General features: G+C 38.8%; 1 protein-coding gene across 2 annotated transcripts in view; it reads right to left on the bottom strand.

The window, feature by feature from the left end:
- Window positions 1–26,877, bottom strand: part of ABCA6 (ATP binding cassette subfamily A member 6) — a 52,242-nt gene that overhangs the window by 4,636 nt on the left and 20,729 nt on the right. For both annotated transcript variants that reach the window (XM_079798047.1, XM_079798048.1), the window contains 24 exons: window positions 26,671–26,729; window positions 25,806–25,916; window positions 25,320–25,495; window positions 24,990–25,109; window positions 24,593–24,731; window positions 23,688–23,778; window positions 22,728–22,867; window positions 21,913–22,029; window positions 20,685–20,835; window positions 20,138–20,304; window positions 18,821–18,954; window positions 17,595–17,732; window positions 15,522–15,629; window positions 14,522–14,695; window positions 14,176–14,289; window positions 8,817–8,936; window positions 7,233–7,310; window positions 5,662–5,753; window positions 4,837–4,960; window positions 3,869–3,986; window positions 2,361–2,452; window positions 1,937–2,106; window positions 1,164–1,239; window positions 992–1,086 (listed from right to left, as the gene is read on the bottom strand). In XM_079798047.1, the coding sequence (XP_079654173.1) occupies window positions 992–1,086; window positions 1,164–1,239; window positions 1,937–2,106; window positions 2,361–2,452; window positions 3,869–3,986; window positions 4,837–4,960; window positions 5,662–5,753; window positions 7,233–7,310; window positions 8,817–8,936; window positions 14,176–14,289; window positions 14,522–14,695; window positions 15,522–15,629; window positions 17,595–17,732; window positions 18,821–18,954; window positions 20,138–20,304; window positions 20,685–20,835; window positions 21,913–22,029; window positions 22,728–22,867; window positions 23,688–23,778; window positions 24,593–24,731; window positions 24,990–25,109; window positions 25,320–25,495; window positions 25,806–25,916; window positions 26,671–26,729 (2,904 nt within the window). The remainder of the gene's footprint in view (window positions 1–991; window positions 1,087–1,163; window positions 1,240–1,936; window positions 2,107–2,360; window positions 2,453–3,868; window positions 3,987–4,836; window positions 4,961–5,661; window positions 5,754–7,232; window positions 7,311–8,816; window positions 8,937–14,175; window positions 14,290–14,521; window positions 14,696–15,521; window positions 15,630–17,594; window positions 17,733–18,820; window positions 18,955–20,137; window positions 20,305–20,684; window positions 20,836–21,912; window positions 22,030–22,727; window positions 22,868–23,687; window positions 23,779–24,592; window positions 24,732–24,989; window positions 25,110–25,319; window positions 25,496–25,805; window positions 25,917–26,670; window positions 26,730–26,877) is intronic.

The following is a 26,877-nucleotide window of genomic DNA, read 5'->3' as shown; positions in this document are numbered from 1 at the left end:
TCAATAAAAATATATTTTAAAAAAGAGAAAAACTACCTTTGTAGAAACTATCTGAAATATTTATCAATAAAGGATCTGCTGCCTAGTATTTGCTTCAAAATAATTGGGGAGTGGGGAAATGAAGTGGGTGGAGGTATAGATGAAGAAATATTGACTTTGTATGGATAACTGTTGAAACTGGGTGATGGGTAAAATGTGTTCATAAATGATTCTCTTTACATTTGTATAACAATGTCCATAATAAAGTTCTTTTTAGAGGTCAGACAGTCACAAATAAAAAATGAATTGGAAAATTTTATTAGTCCAAATGAAAAGTCTCAGATAGGAAACTAAAAAGAATTTAAAAACTAAGAAGTTATATAAACAAACTTGACAGATTAGGTAATGGGGGGGGGGGCGGGCAGAAATGGGGAAATTATGTCACTAACTTAATAGTTTCTAAGGAAACAGTTACAGACATCTCAATGAGTAAAAGACAAAATCAAAATACACTCCAAATTGCAATACCTAAAACTCCAACAAAGTCCTTAGAGGGCATTTGTTTTGCTGTTCTTAAAAAAAGGTGAATATCACATGAATACACTACATTAGCGAATCTAGAAGGGTTGGGTGGGTGCGGGGGCAGGGTAAGAGATCAACCAAATGACTTGTATGCATGCATATAAGCATAACCAATGGACACAGACACTAGGGGGGTGGGGGCATGTGCTGTGAGAGGGGATAAAGGAGGCTGGGGGGAGGTCAATGGGGAAAAAGGAGACATATGTTCTACTATGTGTAATGCTTTAAACAATAAAAAAAATTTAAAAAATGTGAATACCACATGAATATGCTACGTTAGCGAATCTATTTGTTCAATATTTGTTTTCCTAATAATATGGAGTATCTCCACTGAACTGGGAACCCGTGGATTTGCTTTGCTATGACCAGTTTAAGGATGCAATGTATACATGAGGTTTCTACTGCTGGCTCTGAGGGGGACAGTTCTCACCACATCTGCTGCTGTCCTGTAGGATCCATGCCTGTAGATGGTTCATCCATGATCAGGATGGGCGAATTTCCCAGGATGCTCAGCACAAAACACAACTGAAATCCAGAGAAACACCTCTATCTGATGCCAGCCCCACATCCGCCCTCGGGATAGCAGCACACACCACACGTACCTTTCTGGTGGCTCCTGCGGTTAATTTCTGCACCGGGACATTCAGCTCTTGGTGTAGTTTGAAGGCATCCACCAATCTGATGGGAAACAGGAAGAGAATGGGGAAAAGGTCATCACACGGAAGAGGAACAGCCTTCGGGGGAGGCTGGGTGCTATTGTTCTCATTAACTCTAGTGACCAAGGGAAAGGACAGTTTATTTCAGAATGGGAAAGATTTTCACCTCATAAACAGGTTTTAAGAGTAGCTAGAATTCTGTTAGGAACGGAAATGGATGATCATTCATTCACTGTCAAAAACAGCCTTTGTTGCCTGGCTGGTGTGGCTCAGTGGTTGAGCGTTGGCCTATGAACCAGGAGGTCCTAGTTCCATTCCTGGTCAGGGCACATGCCCGGGGTTGCGGGCTTGATCCCCACTGTGGGGCATGCAGGAGGCAGCTGATCGATGATTCTCTCTCATCATTGATGTTTCTATCTCTCTCTCTCTCTCCCCCGCTCCTTTCCTCTCTCTCTAAATAAATAAAAACGTATCTTGAAAAAAAAAAAAAAGAAAGTACTGGTGCTGCCAATTCAGCATCAGAGTACAGAGGAAAAGAGTATTTAAAAAAACAAAAAACACAGGAAAAATAAAAGATCACACAGCCCTTGTCCGACATCCCTGCTCTCCCCCTCTAAGAAGGGGGAGATGTCCTTTCTACTCTCCACTCTTTATTAGTGGATTCATCATCAATGGACAGCCTTCCTGCCTCTTGACACAAGGGGATCGCATGACTGTACCGTGTGATGGCGACTGCGGCGTCCGCTTTCCTCAGCCCTTTCACTGCAGCGAACAGGTCCAGGTGCACCCTCACCGTCAGGTTGGGCCACAGAGCGTTCACCTGAGGGCAGTACCCCAGGAACTTGACCGAGCCATCTCCCCAAACTGAACTCCATCCTTTCAGTTCCACCTATGAAAGTAAACTGGTTTTAGAAATACATGCAGCCTTTTCTCCAATCACATAATCACTCAAGAAACTGACATGTAGCTAATAAATGTCTACATTTTTTTGAGCATCAAAGAAATATTTCTAGAAATCACTTCCTAGATTTATGATTAAAAACTTTTTTAATGATTCAAAGCATAGCCATACAAAACTATGGTCTATATTTATTGTGAGATTTCTATTCTTGGAATGGATACTGTTTCTTCATTTTTTACTACCTCTCCAGCCGTTGGCTTTGTGACCCCAGATATCAATCTCAGAGATGAAGTTTTACCAGCACCACTGGGTCCCAGCAATCCCAGTATTTCACCTGAAAGAGGACCATTGATTACTGGAAGTAAAATAATCAAAACATAAACAGGACATAAATCAGAAATAATCAGAAAATAAACAGACATAAAACTGTTTCTCCAATAACCTTCTTGAATAACCCCTCAGTGCCATTTTGAAATTTATAACATATATGTAATCCATGTCACCAAAACATGTTCTTCAACTCCTATAATTATTTAAGGTATTTTTGAAAAGCTTATGAATTTGATGTCAATACCACTGTTCTTTTTTTTAAAAAAAAATTTTAGTGAAAAATGTGCCCAGATTGTTTCCTAGAACAGGTGGTTGATGTGCTGAGTAGATGGGTTAGTGGTTCCTAAACTTGGGAATTCAGGGACATTTTCTCCACCCCAAATTCCACCGCCTGTGTTCAAGCCATCTTTCATTGGAACTGACACAAAGGCTCTTAACCTGTCCACAACACAAATTTATGAGCAAACAATAGCGTGTTGTTTTGTTTTTTAAAACACAAATAATTGTGACAAACGCTGGCTAAAAACCCTCCCGTAGCATTCCAATAACTTTATGTAAAAATTGAATTTGTGCTAGATCTCACAAAGCTTCACCTCATCTGGTCCTGCCCGCCTCTTTGATTTCACCCCTTCCACCCACCAATGCAGCCACTGGCCTCTTTGTGTGTGTCTCGACCACGCCAAAGGCATCCCCATGCCTGAGTCCCTGCCCGCGCTGTTTCCTCTGTCTGGGGTGCCCTTCTCCCTTCGTGCTTAACACAGCTGGCACCTTCTCATAACCCAGGGTGTGGCTTAAATGTGGCTGTTCAAGGAAGGTCCTTCCAAACCCTAAGTGAAGGCCACACGTATCATTCCGCATTTTTGCATGTTGTACACAGACCTTGCCTATGTGACCTTTGACATTTTTCTTAATAGGTTATTTTTGTTTCTTAATAGGTTGTTTTTTCAAAATATGTTCAGAACAGGTCCAGGTGCACCCTCACCGTTCAGAACATATTTTGAAAAAATAAAGTACCGGTGCTGCCAATTCAGCATCAGAGTACAGAGAAAAAGAGGGCTTTAAAAAAACAAAATGGGGGGGGGGGAAACAGCCCTTAATCCATGAGGACAGAACTTGCCTATTTCCTTCATAATTATATTTTCAGAGCCTAAAAACAATCCTTGGAACACTCAAAAAATAAAGGGTGTCCCCAAAAAGGTATACACACACTTTAAATAATTATGAAGGCAGTGCTTATTAAAATACATTTCACTTAAAAAATTGGGCCATCCACTGTCACAGTGTTTATGCATTTTTTGGGGACACCCTATGTAAGTTAAATGAACAAATGCTTCAGCAGGTACAGTGGTGTCTACAACAGAGATGTTCACTAGGTATTTCTAAAAATGATGGTGAATAAAGAAAAGGGGTTCTTCCAAACCTTTTTTAACACAGAAGGAGATATTTCTTATGGCTACCTTCTTCTTCTTCTTTGAAAAGCAATTTTTCTTCGGGCCGGCGTATTCTTTGTGTAGACAGCTAGCAATGATGACAGGTTGCTGGAATAGATGACCATGTGATTTTCCTCTGAACCTTCAGAGACTTTGTGCTCCCATGTTCTCCCTAATGGAGCCCTTCGTGCCTTATGCCGTGAACCAAATCAGATGCTGAGTTGAGGGTGGTCCTACTGCTTGTTTCAAATGCAACATGCAGCCTGACTGGCATGGCTCAGTGGTTAAGCATCAACTTATGAACCAGGAGGTCACGGTTCGATTCCCAGTCAGGGCACATACCCAGGTTGTGGGCTCCATCCCCAATGGGGGGACGCAGGAGGCAGCCAGTCAATGATTCTCTCTCATCACTGATGTTTCTATCTCTCCCTCTCCCTTCCTCTCTGAAATCAATACAAATACTAAAAAAACACACACACACACATAAAACCCAAACAAATGCAACATGTACTCATTAACATTTCGTGCTCCTGAATAGGCTGAGAAAAGCAGCAGCATTTCATGGAAGCCGGCTCACTGCCTTCCCAGAACAGAAGTGTCTAACCTCATGGGAATATCCTGGCATCTAAGTCAAAGAAATGAATGATGCTTAAAATTTCAATCTCTATGTAGGATTCTAAAACAAATGTCACTCAGGTAAATTCCTCAACTCATGAAGGTTTTGGTTTTGAAAATGATCGAAGTCCATTTTTATCAAAAGAAGAACAGAGCCACTTGCTTTGTACACTTCTTGGAGCTTCTAGGACACCCCCAAGAAGTGGGAGTGTCGAGAATGGTTAAGAATCATGAAAATGCACCAAACGCTCAACTTTCAAAGTGAAAACCAGCACATCAACCTCTACTATGGGTAGTTTTTGGATAGTGCCATTAGCATGCCCTCTGTCCCATGGTTTTCTACCTCCTCTATGCTGGAAGTGGTCATCAGGGCTGTTGCTGTTCTCATTCTTTCTGCTTGAACATCTTCATCTTCATCGATAGGTTCCTCTGGATTTGGCCGGGCCTCTCTTCTTTGGGGGAAAATTCTGTGGACAAAAGGAAACGTGTATGCCATGTGATTTTTCCAGTTGTCAAAGGTGGATCGTGAATCAGCCCCCGGTGATATGACCACTGCCCCTTTCTTTCAATAAACTGGTGATGACCATGGCCCTGTGCATACGACCTCTGCTTTTGCCCCAAATCCCCATCCTGGTAACCAGAATCCCTTTGTCCGTGTGGTTCCCATTCTTTCAGTTAGCATCGCTGACCCTTTCCAATGTGTTAAAAATCATGTCACCTACATTTTCTGTTTACTCTGAGCTCATCTAATCAGCCCAACATTTACCTTAGCATCTCTTATTGTTCACCCTTTCTGGAGTTCACACACACACACACACACACACACACACACACACACACACTTGTAAAGCACTTGGAACTACGTTGCTCAACCAGTTCCATCCCATCTCCTCTGTTCAAGGATGTGTACCCATCCTGGAAAGCAGAATGGCATACTTGAGGACTCATTAAATTTTGGAGGGTCTGGACGCGCCCTCAGCTGGTTAGTGCCGGAACTCCGCCTGGGAGCCCTGTTTCCTGGCAGTAAGCCAGCAATCTGCTGATCCTAGTGAAAATCAGCATGCTGTTTACATTGCAAAGATAAACCTGCAGTAACAGGCCCACAGTGCGGCCACTATCTAGGAATATTAAAATACGACATCAAGCATGAAAGGAAGCTTTCCTCCACCTGAAAACAGGATCCTTTCGCATTACTGTCTGCCCACACTTTATTTCCAGGCATCTTAGAACAAAAGCGAACAGCAAAGCCTGAAAGTAAGGCTAGGAGCAAAAACAAACAAACAAAAAACAGTTATATTTAGGTATTTTGTTCACAAATATGATTTAAACATTTGAATTAAGTTGTCGACCTTTGGTCTTCAGGTAAAAGAGATGTGAATCATCTTACACACCGGGGAGAAATCCAGCTGCACAGTGACAATCCAGCTTAGTGGAACCTGACTCTCTCCTTCTCACAACCCACACCAAGCCTGCCAGCAAATGCTGCTGTTTTACCTTCAAAATTACCCAGCATCCAACTAACTACTTCTCACCCATGTCTGTGCTACCCCCACCCAGGCCCAGGTCCTTATCATTTCTCTTTATTATCATTATCATTATTATTTTTTTTAAAAGAACCCTGGAGGCGTGGCTCAGTTGGATGGAATGTCATCCCATACATCAGAAGGTGGTGGGTTCGATTCCAGGTCAGGGCATATACCCAGGTTTCGGCTTCCAACCCTGGTCAGGGCACGTGCCAGAGGCATCTATTGCTGTGTTTCTCAACATGGATGTTTTTTTCTCTCTCTCCAATCAATTAAAAAAAAGAAATTTACAATACCTTTCTACCTGGTCTCCCTCTTCTCCCCTTGCTGCAAACATCTATTCTTAACACAGCCACTAGAGCTACTCTTTTGAAACATGTCCTTTGCTTAAAACCTTCCAGTGACTCCTCGGTTACTCAAACTAGGTCAAAGTCCTTATGGTGACCGAGAACACTGTAACCTCTTCAATCCACCTGCACGTGTCCCTGTGGCTTCTGTGACCTTCTCTCGTATCGCTCCCCTTTAGGTCACTCTGCCACAAGCACACTGGCCTCCTGCCTGACCCTGAAACAAGCCAGGTGACTCTTGCCCCTCTACTGGAATGCTCTTGCCCAAGCTCTCTCACAGCTTGCTCCCTGCCTCCCTCAGATCATTATTTCTCAGCCAGGCCTTTCCTGACCACCTATCTGACATGGTATATATTATCTATTTCATTTATTATCTGTCTCCTTTCACCAAAAAATAAACTCCATGAAGGCAGGGACTTATGTCTATATGTGCTTCTATGCCTAGAAAAGTACTGATACATTATATTCAAAGACAATGCCTTTCTTCAGCCTAAATACATCAACATAATAATTATTTCCCTTTCATTTTTATTAAACTTTTGCTTTTTTATCTCTAATTCAAAGGACTTAAAAGTTATATTCCATCTGTATTTTTAACACGCTCTCTCAAATTTGGAGGGGGCAGTATACATGCTAAATAAACATGAAAAATTAATTTTATATTGAATTCTGGAAGTATACCATCCATTCATGCATATAAAAAATAACTCTAGGGTTTAGAATCAGGTTGGAATGTAATTACTTATTCTGAGACTATAATTAAAAACATCTTTGAAGTTGGTACATTTTAGGCAAGATTGAGTAGTTGTTATAGTAAACTAAACAATAATTATAAAAAATAAATGATGAGTTGAAAAAAACCTTCTTACTATTAGGCATACTAGAAAATCAGTTCCACTCATGTCATAATTTAGGTCTTCATTTTGTTTTTCGTATTCATAGATTCTCTGTAAAAGCAAAAACAAACAAACACACGAAAAATGCTAAATGAAAATTCATCAGCTTTACAATTTCCATTTAAGTAATAAGGAATTGCACATACTGAATGCTTTTCTTAAGCTTGAGTCCCCTATATGCATGGGTGATAAGCAATTCCCTGCAGAGACGTGAGGGGACCCCTACTCAACTCTGAATGTCTCTTAACGAGCAGGTATAACCTATGTTGTCTTCTCCAATTCCTCTTTTTTCTTTAATATTTTGGTTTAATGTTTGCTGAAAGCATAACAGAGAGAGATGCCTTCATCCCGATACATTCTAGGGGTCAACAATATTTGTCCTAAAGAGCCATCACAAGGCTTTTCAGGGTCCCTTCCTAATCCCACAATGGTGACTGTTTTCACCTCCATCATTAGTCCTATTGTATTATTCTTTCTTCATCAATCAATGCACTCAAAGAGTGACTCATGACGCCTAAATAATGTGTGACAGGTGTAGATCAATGTATTCCATTTTGCAGGTCTACTACTATTTCAGGAGAAAAATGCTTTACAGAGGAATACATTTTCCATTGAAATCCCAGGCATTGCTCAGCCAATGGAAAAGTGTTCTTACAGGCTCCAAGAAGACAAGCTTGGGGAAGCCTTCGCTACCTTGTTCAAAGCTGCTTCATTCAGGATGAGGCAGGGCCCCCGAAATTATGTTCCTGACTGAGCTCTTCTGCCCCCCTCATTGTACATTTCTTTCCATTTGAATCTCACTCAGTGTATTTGACGATTTCTGGTCTTTTCTGCTTCGATGCTTTTGCTTCCCTCTACAGAACATGCTTATTACCTCCCACCCCACTCTCCCTCTAATTAATTCTTCTTTAGGACTGTGTTTAAACATTGCTTCCCCTTAGAAGAATTCTCTGACTCTCCAGAGCACTTTGGCTGTGCTTACAACTCTGCCCTTCTCCTTTGCAACCTTGAAGTCCCTTGCATTGACTACCTTGAGGTTGGCCTTTGTCTCCACTAAGCTCTGTCAAAGGTACGACTGTGTTATCTTGTCCACCAGATGTCGCCAATGACTAGCACAGTGCCTGCCACAGAATAGTGTTTGATATATATTTTGAATGAATGAGTGATATCGCCCATGAGTGTATTCCTCACAATGGATAATGAACACCCATTGAATGAGGCAACGTTTTTCAATCTGGAGTTTGTTTAGAATAAGTGTATGTTTTGCAAAGTGCATATGGCAAAGCTTTTTTTAACAGCTTTATTGAGGTTACATTTTCATGCCCTAAAATCTGCTCATTTTAAGTGTGTAAATCAAGGATTTTTAGTAAATGTACTGAGTTGTGAGAACAACACCACAATTTAAGAACATTTCCATCATATACATTTGCTGTCACTCCCCATTGCCATCCCCTATCCTCTAGCCCCAGAAAACCTGTAGCCTACTTTCATCTTTATAGATTTGGGCAAAGCATTTGCATATTCAAAATTAGTGACACAGCTGATAATATAACTTACCTCTACCATAAAAACAAGAAATCCATTCAAGGCGAATGAGGGAACAAACACCATGGTCAAAAGCGAGGCAGATGACAGGTACTGACTTATTATAACCATGTCTAACAAGCTGGATGAGGTCTACAAGGCAAGGTGAAATATATTACATGTCAGACATACTCAGTCCATTGATATTTAAGAAAACATTTAAGATGTAGATATTCTTATCCTACATATCAGAATTTTCCTATATGCAGACACACCCCTTTCAGAAGGAAGAGGGAAAGGATATGCTTTTATTAATGAGAATATATATGACCTTATGAAAAATCCATATTGCCTACCACTTAGACTGAAATTTTCAAATTATCATATACCTTCTCCATTAATTCACCATTCCAAGTAAATGATTTTTTGGAGATTGTGCATTTTGACTGTAATATACTCATTTTCTTTTAGATTACTGGTAAATGTTGGGGTGGAGATTAAAAATAATATTTTGTTTTTGTTTTAAGGATCAGTTTATCAGTCAATAAGTATGTTTTGAACACTTTATTGAACCTTTGCTGGGTCTTATTAATGTATTAATTATAATAAAACTGGTAAGAATCGTAACTACTCAATTCATTGTATATTACACAAATGGCCAGGCATTAAGAAGTGAGCATGCACTGTTTGCTTTAATCCTTACAATGACTCTACCATGTATTCTTCTTATCCCTCCCCTTTTATATATGGGAAATCTAGGGTCCAGAGATATTAAATAACATCCTCAAGATGACACAGTTAGTGAGGGACAAAGCTGGAATTCAAAACTCTGGGTGGGTGTAATGATTGCTAAGTCTTTATGTCAGAAAATTATACTGTTTTGAGGCATTGTTACATATATAAAAGGGAATGTTGTCTTTGCTACTAAGTGAATTTAAAGTTTTGGGGAAATGTGTAATCTACCTTACCAAAAACAATTGGGGAAAAACCCAAAAACTTATAATCAAGTATTCAGTAAGAAGGGCACAATAAGCATTTTGGATAGCCAACCCAAAAAGACTTCTCTCATTTTACAGCCGCCACGATCTCCTTGCAAAGGTATTGCACAACTGTCCATGTTTACACATTTCTCTTCTTTTAGTTTCCAGGACATCACACTTCTCTATTTTTTCTCCTAGCTCCTTATTTTTGATAACTAGGAGTCCTGTAGTCCACTTAGCTGACTCCGCTTATTCTATGAGGACTCCAAGTTTCTGCTTTTGTGACCCGTTCTTTTCTTCCTTTCTCACCCACTAGAACAAGAGAAGGTGCCAAAATGCGTCAAAGGAAATGGCCCAGGGTACTAAGATGTGCGACTCCACCTCTACCATTGGGCTGAAGTATGGGCTGACAGGGTGCTTCCTCCTTGGTCAAGGGCCTAAGGTACCCATAAAGTGCCACACCCTTGGGGGTACAGGAGTGCATTGGACTCTAGAAACTAACTGTTGACTGTGGCTTCACTTAGTGATGGGGAGACATTGCCTATACTGTCCTTCTAAGTAAGCCCAAGGTCACTAAAGGACAACTGTACTGCCCCTCAGCATATGACACATTTCTATATATGATCTTGGGTGTAATAAAAAATTACCTCAGTCCTAAGACTGGCAATGGTTTAAAGTTATACTCACTGTGTGATGAAAGATCAATTATCACAGTAATTAGCCTCAATACCTATTTTGAATGAAATTCTAAGTTCTTTGTAGCAGACATAAATTATTGTAAACTGCATGAGGTTTCTGTGAAGAAGTATTTTGGCTTACTAAAATCAAGATGTTGATCAATACAAACTTTACATCAGTATTGTCCACCATGTTACTAGCTCATATTTTTTTGACTTGAAGAATGACATAAGGTCTGAGATCTCAGGTTTCTTCATGAGTCTATCACTATTTTTTGTGTGACCTTAAACAAGTGGCTTAATTATTTTCATTCTAAAAATATGAGAAGAATTAAATTAGATAATCTTGAATTTTTTTCAAACCTGACATCTCAATATTCCATTAACATGTAGCTTCTTTTAAACTGTATAAATATAAAATAGACAAGTGCACTAAGATAGATAAATATGAAAAAGAAAAAAATCAGAAATGATGTAATTTTTTTACATTTTGAACAAAAATCCTTGTTTTAAAAAGTTGACTTTGCCTCTGCAATACTGCCTTATTTTAATACATAATAATTCAAAAATAGTTGGCAGCAAAGGAAAAAATGGTATTCAATCATCCCATATAATAAAAGGATAATATGCAAATTGACCCTAATGGAGGAACGACTGGGAATGACTGGTTGCTATGACATGCACTGACAACCAGGGGGCAGACACAACACAGGAGCTGCCCTCTGGTGGTCAGTGCGTAACCACAGGGGGAGCGTTGCTCAGGCACAAACCAGATGATGGCTGTGCTAAAGACATCTGAAGCCGGCAGGCGGACATCCTCTGAGGGGTCCTGGACTGCAAGAGGCCACGGGCCGGGCTGAGGGTCCCCCCACCAGTGCACGAATTTTCATGCACCGGGCCTCTAGTATATAGATATAATTCTGTTTGAAAAATAGTGTTTCAGAGTCTCATGTTCAACTCTCTGCTGTGGTCCTTTATTTGCTATAGTTTGTTCCCATCACAGTGAGAACATCTTAATCCACAAACATTTGTCTACAAACCTAATAGAAAAGGTGTTCTGCATTATCATGACTTTCCCTAGAAACAACGTCAGATTTCTTCACTTGCGCATTTAGGCACTTGCAGCTGAGGAATTATGCAAGAGGAACTCATTACATGAGAATGCAGAACCTATTTTGCCTTCTACCAGGTATTGAAGGAACTTGGCCTCGTTAGACTTTTGCCCCTGATTATATATGTATATCAAGTATTAGGTGAAATGGTCTCTACTCTATAAACCAAGAGATGAAAGCTATTGTTCTGGAAGATCATGGTGTTTCAAGTTCTGAAAGAAGGGCCTTTTCTGAGAAAATTCCATCCACAATTTTGTCCAACCCAAAACATCACTATGGAGCCTGCATCTGTGAGAAGAGGTCCCACTGAAGGCTGAAGAATAAGGGGTGGAGGCATGGTTTGCCTTTTGATGCAAGTGCTCCCCTACCTGAGATATTGTCAAATCTATACAAACCAGGATGAATTGTGAGTATAAGGTAAACCAGGGGCTGATTTTTCACTTGACACAAAGCAAAAAATATATGCATATAGACTTGTATTAGTCCCAGTCTGGAATGGCTTCTATTTAAGGAGAACCAACACAAGAATGGGAAAGACAAAGAAAAAGGAACAATGACTTGAGGCTGCCAATTGCTTAGGACTGGAGGGACAATAAATTTAAAGAGTGTCTATGAGGGAACTCATAGGAGATTTCGAGCCTTAGGCTGGCAGTAATAGACATGTCAACAGTCATATTGGCCAATAACCCTGACATTGCTGGAACATCAGCTCTGAAAAAGACTTTCATTCAGAGTTGAAATGACTAGAAAACATTTAGGCACTTGCAGCTGAGGAATTATGCAAGAGGAACTCATTACATGAGAATGCAGAACCTATTTTGCCTTCTACCAGGTATTGAAGGAACTTGGCCTCGTTAGACTTTTGCCCCTGATTATATATGTATATCAAGTATTAGGTGAAATGGTCTCTACTCTATAAACCAAGAGATGAAAGCTATTGTTCTGGAAGATCATGGTGTTTCAAGTTCTGAAAGAAGGGCCTTTTCTGAGAAAATTCCATCCACAATTTTGTCCAACCCAAAACATCACTATGGAGCCTGCATCTGTGAGAAGAGGTCCCACTGAAGGCTGAAGAATAAGGGGTGGAGGCATGGTTTGCCTTTTGATGCAAGTGCTCCCCTACCTGAGATATTGTCAAATCTATACAAACCAGGATGAATTGTGAGTATAAGGTAAACCAGGGGCTGATTTTTCACTTGACACAAAGCAAAAAATATATGCATATAGACTTGTATTAGTCCCAGTCTGGAATGGCTTCTATTTAAGGAGAACCAACACAAGAATGGGAAAGACAAAGAAAAAGGAACAATGACTTGAGGCTGCCAATTGCTTAGGACTGGAGGGACAATAAATTTAAAGAGTGTCTATGAGGGAACTCATAGGAGATTTCGAGCCTTAGGCTGGCAGTAATAGACATGTCAACAGTCATATTGGCCAATAACCCTGACATTGCTGGAACATCAGCTCTGAAAAAGACTTTCATTCAGAGTTGAAATGACTAGAAAACACAAAGTATGGACACAGATTCTTTGTTAAACTTTGCTGGACATAGAAGAGCGCTGATGGAAAAGAAATCAACTATTAGACTCTCTTCTGCTAACATCTGTGCTGTCTACCCAACACCTGGGTTTACATTGGACAAAGGCAGTAAATCTGTTGACTGAACAAAACGTTCCCATGCAAAGTATAAAAGCAAAGATGTTTGGCGCATCAGATCTTCATCACTGCCTCAAAGCCAGTCTTCTGAGTGAGATATCTCTATACATCTTTCTGTAACTTCTGAGCTTGTATTGATTTGTCCTGATGGTGATAAGAGGTGTAGTAACAGACATTACCTGCTGCATACTGAGAAATACAATCTAGAGAAGCCAAATCAGAAAACTGTCCACGGAGAAGGGATCAAGTCAACAGCTACCTACTGACCAGCTAGTCTAAGGCTAATTTCTCACAGAAGTCAGTGGGCAATGTCAGATGTTATTTTCTTAGCAGACGGCCTCTGGTTGGGTTCCTCTTGTGGTTTCAGAACTTCAACTCCAAGATTTGAGAGCTATGTTTGCAAGACACACACTCAACCATGAGTTGAGTATGTCAGCCAAAAGGAACCTAACGTGCTGAGATTAGACACACTGGGTGTCCAGCGTCTTGGTAAACATTTCCATCCAAGTTTTCAGTAATCTTGGAATCATTCATTCCTATTTACTAATAAATGCTCTGCTGTAGGTATAAAAACATCTTTGATCTCTGAAATTACTAGCATCTGAGGTTAAAAGACAACTTCTTAAACACTGTAGAGATGGATTGGACTGTCAAATTTTATCAAGCCAATTTTTGTCCTAGTGTTACCAGGAAGCCCTGTATTCTGAAGGATTCGTAAACTCAATAGTGGCATCCTGAGCTTCAGTTTTTCTGTAAGGTACTCTGTAAACTCTAGTCAGAGTTGTAGATGAAGTCTTTAGAAACACTGTTGAATCAGCAACATGTTACATTCTCTCTCCTTTCTGTGGTGTAATTTTAAGGTGTTCATTTCCCATTGCTCAGGGCAAAAGTGACTATGTTTCCTGTTACATTGAAAGTTGAAAAAAGAACTCTATCTCTCTATTAATATGTTTGTATGTATACTTACAATGAAGAAGCAAAATGACCAAATGCCACTATTTTTTCTTCTCTTGCGAAAAATAAATGATATCACATATGTGAAAAAGATGACAGCAGCTGCATAACCAAATATAATCACAACCTAAAAGGTAATATAAATAATATCAAAGTCAAAAAATAAAATATGAATTGAGGGAACATTTAAATTATAAATATTTTAAAATATTTTATTGAACATACACTTTGAGTGCTTTTTGTTTCCATTTGGGGCAAAATAAAAATGAAAATGTCTTGATTACATAAAATAGCAAATGTTAAAACGTATCACAAACTTACTACCTTATAAGACAATCTCTATGTAATGCATCACTCACCGAAGCAAACACAAGTTGAGTTGTGAAATAACGGTCCGCTACGTTTGCCAGGCAGAAAATTAAAAACGATGAAGAGACAAAGAAAGCAAAGAGGCTAATATCCACCAGGGCCTGCCCACACCAGTAGGCCGAAGGGCAGAGGCCTGAAGTCCATAGCTGGGACTTAGTTCTCTTCTGATGAAAAAACATAGGACATACATAGATCCAATTAAAGTCCAAATCCAGAACAAACGCATTGGAAGATACCTAACCAAATACTGTCAAATCTTCTGATAATTTTAAGTATGCATATACTGTTCAATGGAATTTAGTGAATTCCATTAAGGTGACCATTTTTGACAGTGAATACTAGTATTATTTCATTGTGTAGGTTTGATTCACAACACCACCTTAACTTATGCATAATAAATAGAAAAGCAGACTTCACCACGATCCAGGAATGAATCTCCTTCAAAAGAAATATCATTTTTGTGACCTGCAGGCCAATAAATTCTCCATTATCCAAATAGACTGGCTCAGAAGGGTGAAGAATGACTCACCTAAATCTCATTAAACTGTTTGACTTGAATAATGGACTTAACCAAATACAAATATAACAAAAAAAAATTGTATTCCCCACAGTAGAAAGGGGACTCAAGTCTTAAATCTGGTCTTTAATGTCAACATCAATGACTTCTTCTTTGTAGTTAAGAAGTAATATAGTCGAAAGTTTTATAATATTCCCCTTTGAAGGGTTAGATGAACTTGAATCCCTGTAAAAATCCCTGTACTTTTCCTTTTATTTTGAAATAAAAAGTATTTTGTGCTTTTAGAAGTAAATTTTTGACTTAATAGAAATAATGCTTAACTACATTATCTAAAGTTAAACTTACACTTAAATGTTTTCCTCACAGGACTACATTTTGAACACACCGCATTTAAAACACAATTATTGAAGTTTCTGAAGTCTCTTCCCACCACCCCTACCCCCCCTCCCACCCCCCCAGCCGCCTTTCCTTACTTTGTAATCGCTGACACTGCTCATGGCGATGTAAGGAGAAATGCTGCTAACAACGGAAAGTAGGAAAAAGGAGCCTTCTGGCAGCCCACTCGAGACAAAGAACAAATTCTGCAAACATAAGAGGCACTGTAAGCTAGTAAATATTTAAGAACATGGAACAAATACGAATAACCATAAAGAATATGCTGTTCAAAATATTTTGAAAAAACGAAGTGTACATCTAGATCATCAACATCTATGCATGGTGGCAGGGAGATGATTTCTGATCATTTAACATGAGGTTTTAACTCCTAGAAAATAAAAGGGGAGGGGAGTAAAAAAATAACTCAGGGCCCACCCACATCAGGGTATATATGAAAATGAATCAAAAGTAGGATCTCAAAGATATATCTTCTCACACACTTCATAGCAGCACTATGCAGAATACCCAAGAAGCAACCCAAATGTCCATGGACACACAAATGGATAAAGCAAATGTAGTACATACACACAATGCAATATTATTCAGTTTTAAAAAGGAAGTTAATTCTGGTACATGCTAGGATGAACTTTGGAAATTATCCTGGCACATGGATGAACTTTGAGGAAATTATCCTGGGGGAAAGCCAGTTACAAAAAGACAAATACTATACAACGGTCATTAATGATGTATCAAAAGTAGTCAAATTTTATAAGAACAGAAAGTAAAATGGTCATTGCTAGGGTCCAGGAAAGGGAGGAATGAAGAGTTCTTGTTTAACGGGTATAGCATTTTAGTTCTACAAGATGACAAAGCTCTGGGGACCTGTTTCCCACAATATGAATATACTTAACACTACTGAACTGTACGCTTAAAAATAGTTAAAGTGGTAAATTTCATGTTATGTGGATGGGGTTTTTTTTAATCAAAATCGGGGAAAAAAATGATTCAAGAATTAGGGTCCTAGAGAAACAGGTAGTTCAGGTTTGAGCAGCAGCAGGTCTTCCTCAGTAAACCCAGCAATGAATCCGTGCAAAGTACTGCAGCTGGCGCTATGTTATGAAGCACAGCCCTGAAAGAACAACTCGATACCACCGAGCCCATCTTCAAGGAGATACACTTTAAATCACCACCCCCATGGCCCAGCCGGCATGGCTCAGTGGTTGAGCGTCAACCTATGAACCAGGAGGTCATGGTTTGATTCCCGGTCAGAGCACATGCCCAGATTGCAGGCTCGATCCCCATTGTGGGCGTGCAGGAGATAGCCGATCCATGATTCTCTCTCATCATTGATGTTTCTATCTCTCTCTCCCTCTCCCTTCCTCTCTGAAATCAATAAAAATATATATTTGAAAAAAATAGAGCAAAATTAATCATGCCATGGTTACATGAGTGGGAAGAGCAGAGAAGCCAAGGATGATGATGAGAGAAGCCACTGTCACCCCTGGGGTGGAGGGATAAGGGGAAGGAGGGATGTGACTGAAGGACAGGGGGAAGGATCCTTCTGCTGACCTAGCCGAAAGCACTGCTTCCAGCTGGCAGGCCACAGTATAGGCAGAGGACAAAGAGTCATGAGAACACAGTCTGTGTGTACCAGACCCCATCACCCCAATGCAGAGCCACTGTGGGTGGGTGAAGGAATTCATCAGAACGCATCTAGCTGAAGAACTGGCAAATATTCCTTCAAATCAGTCAATCGACTACCCATTTAGTCAATGAAGGGTTCACCAACAAATTATATTAGAAATATAAGATTCTAAAACAACTGGTCCTGATTTCCAAGTCAGTGTGTGTGTGCACGTGCGCACGCGAGCACACGCACACGTCTCATTCTCTCTTCAGTATACTCGTGCAATCAACTACGAATCTTTTTAGAAGACTTTCTGGGAGACTGTGACATACTATGGAACAGTATTCCCCCTTGAGAATTCTCTGAGCATAATGAAGGGGGAAAATCAGCAACATGTTAGATACAATCTGTTTAGAATATAAGGCCAAAGTTAATTTTTTAGGGTTAACAATCAATTATAAATATATAAAAGCTAAAGAAGGGAACACACACAGGGGACTTGTCAAACTTCTAATTGTTTGGAATGAGTAAACCCAGTACTTACTAAAGGGAAGGAGCTTCTTATAGTTCGAATCTGTTGTGTATGGTTAAACATTCCAAGCAGCCCATTGCTGATAATATTCATAAGAATAGGAAAACACTGCAGCCTCTTGGTATTGCATACAACTGAGAATCTATAATCCTTCAAATAAAATAAAACAATGTTAATTCTAAATAACTAATGAACAAAGAAAAAGGTTTTGTATATAAAATCCTAAGAGTGCCATTTTCTAGCTGTGTGACCATCCTCAAATTAACCGACTTCTCTGAGCGACAGCATCCTCATCTGTGAAAGGGTAAATACAATAAATGGACTGTTGTACAGTTTAAAGGGGACAATGTATATTAGGCCCTAGCACAGTCAGCAATATGAATTTTTATCAGTATTACTAACTTTAGAACATTTTGTCCTCATTTTGTTGATAAGGACATTTCAGCTGATGGGATGGATTTAAACGTGGCCCCGATGAGGAAACACGGCCCGTTTGCAGTGAGCAAACGAAGGAACCCTGTTTTTGTGGACAGGAAATAAGCATGAGGTTCATTAAGTATTCGTGGCTACATGGCCAATGGAGCATTTTCACACTTTCTAGGACAATGTTTATGTTCTTCAGGTTGATGAAAATGTTCACACGTTCATCCATGTTCTTTAAATATTACCAAGGGTTCATGTAATAAATATGTTGGAGAATAACAAATAAAGCAACTACTAGGCAATGCAGCATCCCACACTGAGATTACATTCTGCCTGGTGGACTTGGTTTAGATAGAATCGAATTCAATGCTATCTTTTCAAAGGTCTTTGTTTTCTCTCCTTGTGGCAAGAAATAACGAGGGAGCTTCACATAATTTGGCTCCGTTTTTCATTGGAATGCAAGGAAGACTGAGTTTCCTTATGATTAGGATGCATGTTCAGTAGTCTTGCTCCTGGAAGGATCTCTATGATAGAATTTAATATATTTTCTAGTCAGAACTTTTGAGTTTGAATAATGCAATTATATTCAGCTATTTTGAAATGTAAAAAAAAAAAATAAAAAATCATCTAATTCAAAAGTTAAGATAGAAAATGTTTTACGAACACTTCTTTAAACTTCACAGATTATTTAATAATGACCCAAATGTGTTTGAGTCCAGTTGCTGGGTTGACGTTCCACAGTGTTAAGACAGTTAAAATATAGCACTTCATTGTTTTTCATGAAAGCAGAACCAAGAAGCAAGAGGCAAACACACCTTTTGTTTCCCGGCAACTATGATGGCTCCGTTGTAGGACAGTTCATCAGGACCATTTCTATTTACAAAGTCATCGATTTCCAGCAGTATATTCTGATGCTTCAGTGACTGTATAAAATCTTCAATGTTGGATTCTAGTATTACATCAACAACAGAAGGCCACAGAAAGCAAGAACATATATGTCAATTTTAAAAAATAAGCCACATACACAATTTATATTATGTATAAAGGCATGTCTCCTTGGGCATCACAATAATAATACTGGCCTATAAAAGAGAACCCAGTCTATCATCTTCTATTCATCGAATCTTACTCTCTGATGAGTTAGCTTTATGATCCTATTTCATGCAAGTTAACATGTCACCATTAAGACAATGTAATTCTATTTTATGACTCTTGGTTAAAAAAATACAATTTAACTCAACAATTTGTGGAACTACAATAAATGTACGAGGAGTACTTCAAACTGGCTAGCCTAAAATACTTAATAATGGAACTCCCCTTGCTCCCTTATTCTCCAGATAACAGAAAAAAGCATTTAGCTGAATGTATGAATGTATTTTAAAACATGAATGTATTTTGCGTATTTACATATGTATTACATACATATATATTACATAGATATATTTTTTGTTAGGAAGTGGGAAAGGAAAAGGGTGCCACTCTCAGGACACAGTTGTCAATAGGCCCCTAACGAAGAAAACAGATAAGTAGGAGCTGAGAAAAACCACAGCCTAGCACACACAGGAGCCAACAACTGTAAAGGCTGCTGTAACGAAGAGGTCTCAAAACTGAGTGGTTCAATCAATACAGAAGTTTCTCCTTCACATAATAGTTCAGGGTCATCAGGCAGATAAGCGGCTCTTCTCTACCAGGTTACGTAGTGACCCAGGATGCTTCTACCTTGCCCCCTCATCCCCAGCATCTCTAAACTCAGAGCAAATGTGCACAGTTCCTCAAATTTTTTTCTTTTCTTTTTTTTTTTTTAAATATTATTTTTATTGATTTCAGAGAGGAAGGGAGAGGGAGAGAGAGAGAAAAACATCAATGATGAGAGAGAATCATTGATTGCCTGCCTCCTGCACTCCTCCTACTGGGGATTGAGCCTGCGACCGAGGCAGGTACCCTGACTGGGAATCAAATCGGTGACTTCCTGGTTCATGGGCTGACACTCAACCACTGAGGCACTCAGCTGGGCTAGAAATTGTTTTCTATTCATAAAGACTAAATACACATATTCTTCCCTTACGATTTGCTTTCCTCCCTCTACATAAAAATAACTTATTTCTAGATTTAAATTGTGTTTTTCTGTTCACCTGTGTTATTGATGATCAATAAGCTGGTAAGAGGATCTTGGGGAAGTTGCCCAGGAGAGAGGAAATACAATTCAGGTTTAAATTCCCAATCACTCTTTTGACTCAATAGAGCATCAAATATCAGTTCCACAATCCATGGGAGCAGTGCAATTCCAAATACCAACAGTCTACCAATAAAGGAAAGTTACCATATTAATCTGTAGCAATTTCATTTATTCCGATAGACATTTCACAAATATTTGTAGAATATCAACTTTTATGCTAGCCATAAGGATGAATAAAATTCTGAAAGTCATACCTTACATTGCCCCACCGTACAAAAGGTTTTTCTATATAAACACCAGGTGCTCAAACTATGAAGACTAAACAGACCTGTGTATAAGGCTAATCAAATGCTCACACTCCCACTGGCAGTAAACCCAAAGGCTGCATTTATCTATCCTCTGGCAGGAATGTTGGGTATTTCATTCTAGCTTTAAATTTTATTCTGGTTTAGCCCTTTCTTGAAACTCACTATCCAAGAAAACCACAGCACTCTGATACTCACAGTGTCAAAAGCGTTTTCTTCCCACATTTTAACTTTAAGAAACGGAGCCGGGCCACTGCACAGATCTGCATTCTCCAGAGTTCCAAGTCACTCGCAGGGAAAGGAGGCTGAGCCGGCTGCCTCTCTGGCAGGCTGTCTGCGTCTCTCACCTCTGCTTGTTCAAAATAAACACACAGGCATGCATGCTCATGCACACACGCACACGTACACACAAGTACTAATTATTAATGGCATGCTTTTGTCATCACAGTCTTCTCTTTTTAGAGAAAAAATGTTTTAGGATATTTGTGGTTATAAAACAAACAATATAAGCACCAGGTTATGTTCATCATGTCAACATTTAATAAACTCACTGATAAAATACTCTGAATGCTTATCAAAAGAAGACTTCAGTCAAGGGTGATCTCATCATGCCCAGTCTTTAAAAAGGCACAAAAAAATCCTATATGTAACACTATTCTAAGAAATTTCAAGAAGTTTTCTCCAGAGAAGTAGCCAAGGTACATTCAAGGTACAATGATGCCTAAATGTCTATTATTAAGCTATCAATCATTTAGAAGTCCAGGTGCAAAACCGCCAGCTCTGAAACCACAAGACCGGCACCTGATTTCCAAATATATGACTTACAAGTGGTATAACTTGGGGCAAATCACTGAACTTCTCTTAGGTCTGATTTTCTCAGGTTTAAATGGTGCCAACGCCACTTGTTTGAATGGCCCTTGTAAGGACAGCAATGCCATTCAGCCACACATTGATCAAAGTGTCTGGCATAAACCCTCCGTAAATGAGAGCCCTTACTATGATCACCCATTAAAATACACAAGAGCTGATCCTAGGCCTTTCCTCCATTGAGACCTTACTGAAATTTTGTCTATGAACAAGCTAAGAGCAATTTTTATAAAATATATCTGCTTAGAGTTCATGACCTCAATTGAGGGCCTTTCACATCCTCAAAGTATCTAAGAAGTGAGTAACAGAGGATAGAAGAAAACTGCCACAAAAGGAAACAAATACTTATAGTTTCTAAAGAAAAATTTGGTATATTCCAAGAGGAGTCTGTGTTCAGTCCTAGTAATGAGGAAATAAGGCCTGCTCTTCCCAAACAGCAGAGTCAGATCTGGAATTAGTCCCTTTCTTTAGTGTGAATCAGGTATAAGCATTATAAATACTAAATTGCTATATAATCATTGGGAAATTGATTTTATATGAATTATACAAATGAATGTACCTTGCTCGACAGTTGATATTCCTTCCACTTTCATGAAGACTTCATTCAGGGTTGACACAGAAATGTCATAACTCACCACACCCTGGACAGAACCCTTATCAAGATCACTGAAAAGGTCTAAGGCAACAGACAGGAGTAGATACATTTGAAATAGCATATGGATAACTAAACCTAGTGAATTAACATATTTAAAAGATGATGCAGAATATGGCTCATAAAGTTTACATCTTTGAAATATCCCAATAAGGAAAACCAAAATTACACTGGAATGCTCTTCCCCTCTGAAATGAATGTCAGACTTCTCCTTTTATCCTCACACTGTCTGCACTCTTATCTTCTGTTCTCAGCCCATGAACTTCCTGCAGATATTTTTTTAGGAAATATCTCCTCTACACCACAAATCAACGTGTAGTTCTTCTCATATTCTGGGTCTTTCTTCTGTACAGGTAGAAGACTTGTAGCTGGTCCCACCAAACGCTACCTCTTGACTTGTGCTCTTTGGACATCCCAAGGACTTCCTAAAATAAATCTGCTTTCTCTCTCTCTCTCTCTCTCTCTCTCTCTCTCTCTCTCTCTCTCTCTCTCCCCCCCCCCCCCCCCCCCCCGCTCCCTCCTCCTTTCGTTCTCCTCTCTTCCCTACTGGTATTTCTAAGCATCCGTTACCAAATAAATTGCACTAAAATCCTCATCTCAAGTGCTGCTTCTTAGGAAACCCAACCTAAAATGAAATCCAAGTCCATTAAACAATAAAGTTGTAATAATAATGTAAGCACTTATTCCCAAATTTCATTCTATCGAAATCATATTTAAGTTACCTGGAAATTTATCTGTCCTTTCCGCAGGCAAAGTATACACAAGCTTTTCTTTGCTTTCTGTTTTTAATTTAGCATCCGGGACGTGATGATTAATGAAAGATGTTATTCTTTCTGGATCACATATTTCATTTCTGTACAAACTAATGTTTGAAAGAAAAGACAAGTCATTTGTGTTTCCTCCAGTGCTATCACAAAAGAAGAGCTTTCTATTGAATAGCTAAACTTTGAGTACTTTACTTGGCTTTTAGGGAACAAACAAAATGAGTAAATAATAATAATAATGCCATTAGTTAGAAAAATCTTCTGATTTATTCAGAGAAGGTGTATAAACTCAGAACAACTAAATTTTACAAACAAATGCATGATGGATTTGAAAGCTGATATATATCAAGTAGGAAGACAAACAGAGGGAGGTGAGGACATTAGACAGAAGATATTTCTTAGGAAAAATCATTAATACACTAGACGGTGCAGATACCAGAAATTAGTGCCTAACAGAAAAACCTGGCCAACGAGCCACAGAGTTTGTGTTTTAAATGATTTCTGCCTGCAAACATTTTCTCGGTAGACATAGTCCTCTTTACTCACTGCCACCAGACTGACTCCCATTTTTGATACTAGCTTCTGATATTATTTGATTTTGTACCCTATGAAAGAAGGCAACGATGTCACAGGATTGTATGGATCAGCTGAGGAAACTGGAGGGTGGAAAGTGGTCCATGAAGCAGCCCTGCTATGATCTATCAGCCTGGGCTGATAATTTTGCAATTTTGATTATCACAATGGATACAGTGAAAACATTTGGGAAACACTGATCAATACAGGTTGGCAGAGCTAAGCACAAGGCCAAATCTCTCTCATAACTGTCTACCTTTCTGATATACTAATATTAAAATATCTATGTGTGTATGTGTGTGTGTGTGTGTGTGTGTACATGTAATTTATCTGCAAATTCTTTACCTTAAGTGATATCCAAGACCCCATTTTCTCTTCAGAAAGCCAGAAGAGCCTGCACACTTCAATCTCCCATTGGACATGATCACTTTTCTATCTGAGTAAAAAGCAAGAGAAAAAGGATGATAGGAGTCATTTCTTCCCTCCCTAGAAAACACAGATGAGGACCAATGCTCAGATTTCCAAAAGAAAAGCGTTCTATGAGGCATTGCTATATCAACGATCCATTTAAAATGTTGAAATACCCCTTAAAATGGATGCATTTTAAATGAGCTTATGAGTTCCAGTTCATTTTAGTATTCTCCAAAACATAAAGAAGAAAAAACAGAAATTACATGGGTGCATTTTCTTTTGTTTTTAATCCTCACTGGAGGATATTTTCCCCTTGATTTTTAGAAAGAGTGGAAGAGACAGGGAAAGACAGAGAGAAATATCGATGTGAGAGAAACACATTGATTGGATGCCTCCTGCAGGAGCCCCCATCAGGGCCCAGACTGGGGAGGAGTCTGCAACTAAGGTACATGCCCTTGACCAGAATCAAACTGGGACCCTTCAGTCTGCAGGCTAACACTCTATCCACTGAGCCTAACAGGGTAGAGCTACATGGGTACATTTTCTATGAGATGCTAAAGAATCAGTGGATATTTTCAACCAAGTATATATATTAAGAATAGTTGGATGTTTAAATTAATTGAAAGCTGATCTGGAAAAAAAATCACAATTTTTTTTTTTATTAGAGGTCAAAATCTAGCAATCATATAGTTGGCGAGGAATTCTACAGTGGGAGTAGGCTCCTGTCATCCCCCAGATTGGTAAGTAACATAGGCACACCAAGGCAATGAGAGCAGGGCTCTGGGAATAAGTATTGCCCAAATTCTTTATTGTGATACTGAGATCAAATCGACACTCACCAGCCAGGATGTCAGCCTCATCCAGGGAATTGGTGCTCAAGAGGATCACACGGTCTGCTTTGCGCTCCTTGAGGAAGCTCCACACTTGCTGCCTTGAAAAGGGATCCAATCCAGCCGTTGGTTCATCCAATAGCAAAACCTACCGAGGATGATGATATATAAAATATGTCTTTCTCTCATGTTACCGATTTCCTGATGATAGCATGAGTAACCAAAACAAACAAACAAAAACCTATCCAACCGTTTATGTCCAACATACTCATATTCACAGTTAAACACAGCAGATTCTCTCTTGGTACATTACAAGGAAAGCACTGCTACTTTCAGAGGTAAAAGAAGAGCTTGGCTTTTCATTGACATTCCATCTGCATTCCTCCCCATGCACAGCGGCGCTTACTTTTGGATCTCCTAAAATGGCAATTCCAAAGGTCAGCTTTCTTTTCTGTCCTTCACTTAAATGTTGAGCAGGGTTATCTTGAATGTTTTGTATGTCCAATTCCAATAGAATTCTTTGTACCTGTAGAAGAAAATATATGAAGCTTAAAATGCCATATGACTCACATTGTGCAATTTTCACTGTTCATTATAGCAGATTTTTTTTTATAGAACATCAATGCCTAAATGCTATTCCTAACAGGACAGGTAAATCACTGAGGGGAATTCTGTGGTCATGATTTAACTTGATAAATGGTAGACAGTTTAATTAGTCCCAAGCATGCCCATCTACCTCTTGATCCACTTCCTGTGGCGGAATCCCTTTAATTTTAGCAAACAGCCTGAGATTTTCCTTCACAGTAAGTATGTCAAAGTGAACATTGAATTGAGGACAAACACCAGTTATCTTTCTGATTTCCTCCAAGTCTTGCATTTCAGAGAGATTTTTATTGTAGATGGTAACTGATCCTAAAAATAGAAGTGAGAAATAATTTGACTTCACAATTTATTAACAACTACTAATTATTCTTAACCTAAATGTGTGCTCAGAGTAGTGTCTATTTCCCCTGGAATATAATGTATCAATGGAATAAAGATAATAATTTTCATAAAAATTGGGAAATATATTTAAAATCATGTATTTCTGGTCAATAACTTTAGATAAACAAACATTATTTTCTCTTAAGAAGACAAATATAAACCCTGAAATGAGAAAGGCTACATATGACCTCACTCTATTATCATACATCTTGCCTTTGAGGAACTTCTTTTTGCTCACCTTCTGTTGGAACAGACAACCCATTAAGGATGTTTAACAATGAAGATTTGCCAGCTCCACTGTGGCCCAGAATTGCTGTGATTTGACCTTCAAATATATCAAAGAGCAAACCTGTTTGTAAAATAAAATATTAACATCTAAGAGAGCATTAGACAAGGCTGGTTTTATAGACAGAGTAAGAGACATATACATTTACATATTCATATATACACATGCATGTACACTGGAAGTAAGTAGAGTGTTAATATTTGGAATTAGAGTTAATTTTATCTTCAAACAAGAGGAAATCCTTGCAGAAGTTGAAGATGTTTAGACTTAAAAAGTCCACAGTTGTTGATGAGTGCAAAAGTATTACATAATGTGCTCTGGAAACTGAAATAATAAATTTAAAAATAACTCATTATATCCTTGGCCAAAATTAAGAAAGAAACCACAAATCTATAGTGCTTGATGAGAAAAACCTGGAGTAAGAATACACTTGCTGATACAAGTACATTAAATTATCAAATAAAGCTCTAATCTCAAAGAAATAAGTAAGACTGAATGAAAGGGTGCTGCATTTGCTAGAAAACAAACACAAAGGACAGAGAACTCTCCACTTTCAGGAAGATCTATGGTTTACTTAAATATTTGTTACAGAAAACTGTATTTGTTAGGATATTTAGTGTAAGATATGTTGGCTCATTCAAAACTATAAACTCTGTCATAGGATACTGGCTTGTGAAATTTCATTCATGGTCAATGGTTTTACTCATCTTGTTTTAGTTAATCTCACCAGCACATGTAAACTGTGTGATTTTCTGGTTAGTATAAAAAATTGATCAATTATTCACATTGATCTTTCCCAAAAAGTGCTTTTCTTTACCTTTCAATGCTTCTACTTTTCCAGACTTTTCTTTATATTCTTTTTTAACATTTCTGATTCTGAAATGACAAAGAGGTGCTTACTTAGACAACACAGAAATAAAAATGATACAGATCATGAGCAACCCTAGACAGATGCAGTCATCCACTTGGTGTGAAAGAAGGGATGGCTTCCCCAGTCTACTTGGGAAGACAAAGACTTGTTTTT

The sequence above is a fragment of the Cnephaeus nilssonii genome, assembly GCF_951640355.1.
Source record: "Cnephaeus nilssonii genome assembly, chromosome: 19".
Taxonomy (NCBI): Eukaryota; Metazoa; Chordata; class Mammalia; order Chiroptera; family Vespertilionidae; genus Cnephaeus; species Cnephaeus nilssonii.
This window is presented reverse-complemented; position numbering and strand designations above follow the sequence as displayed.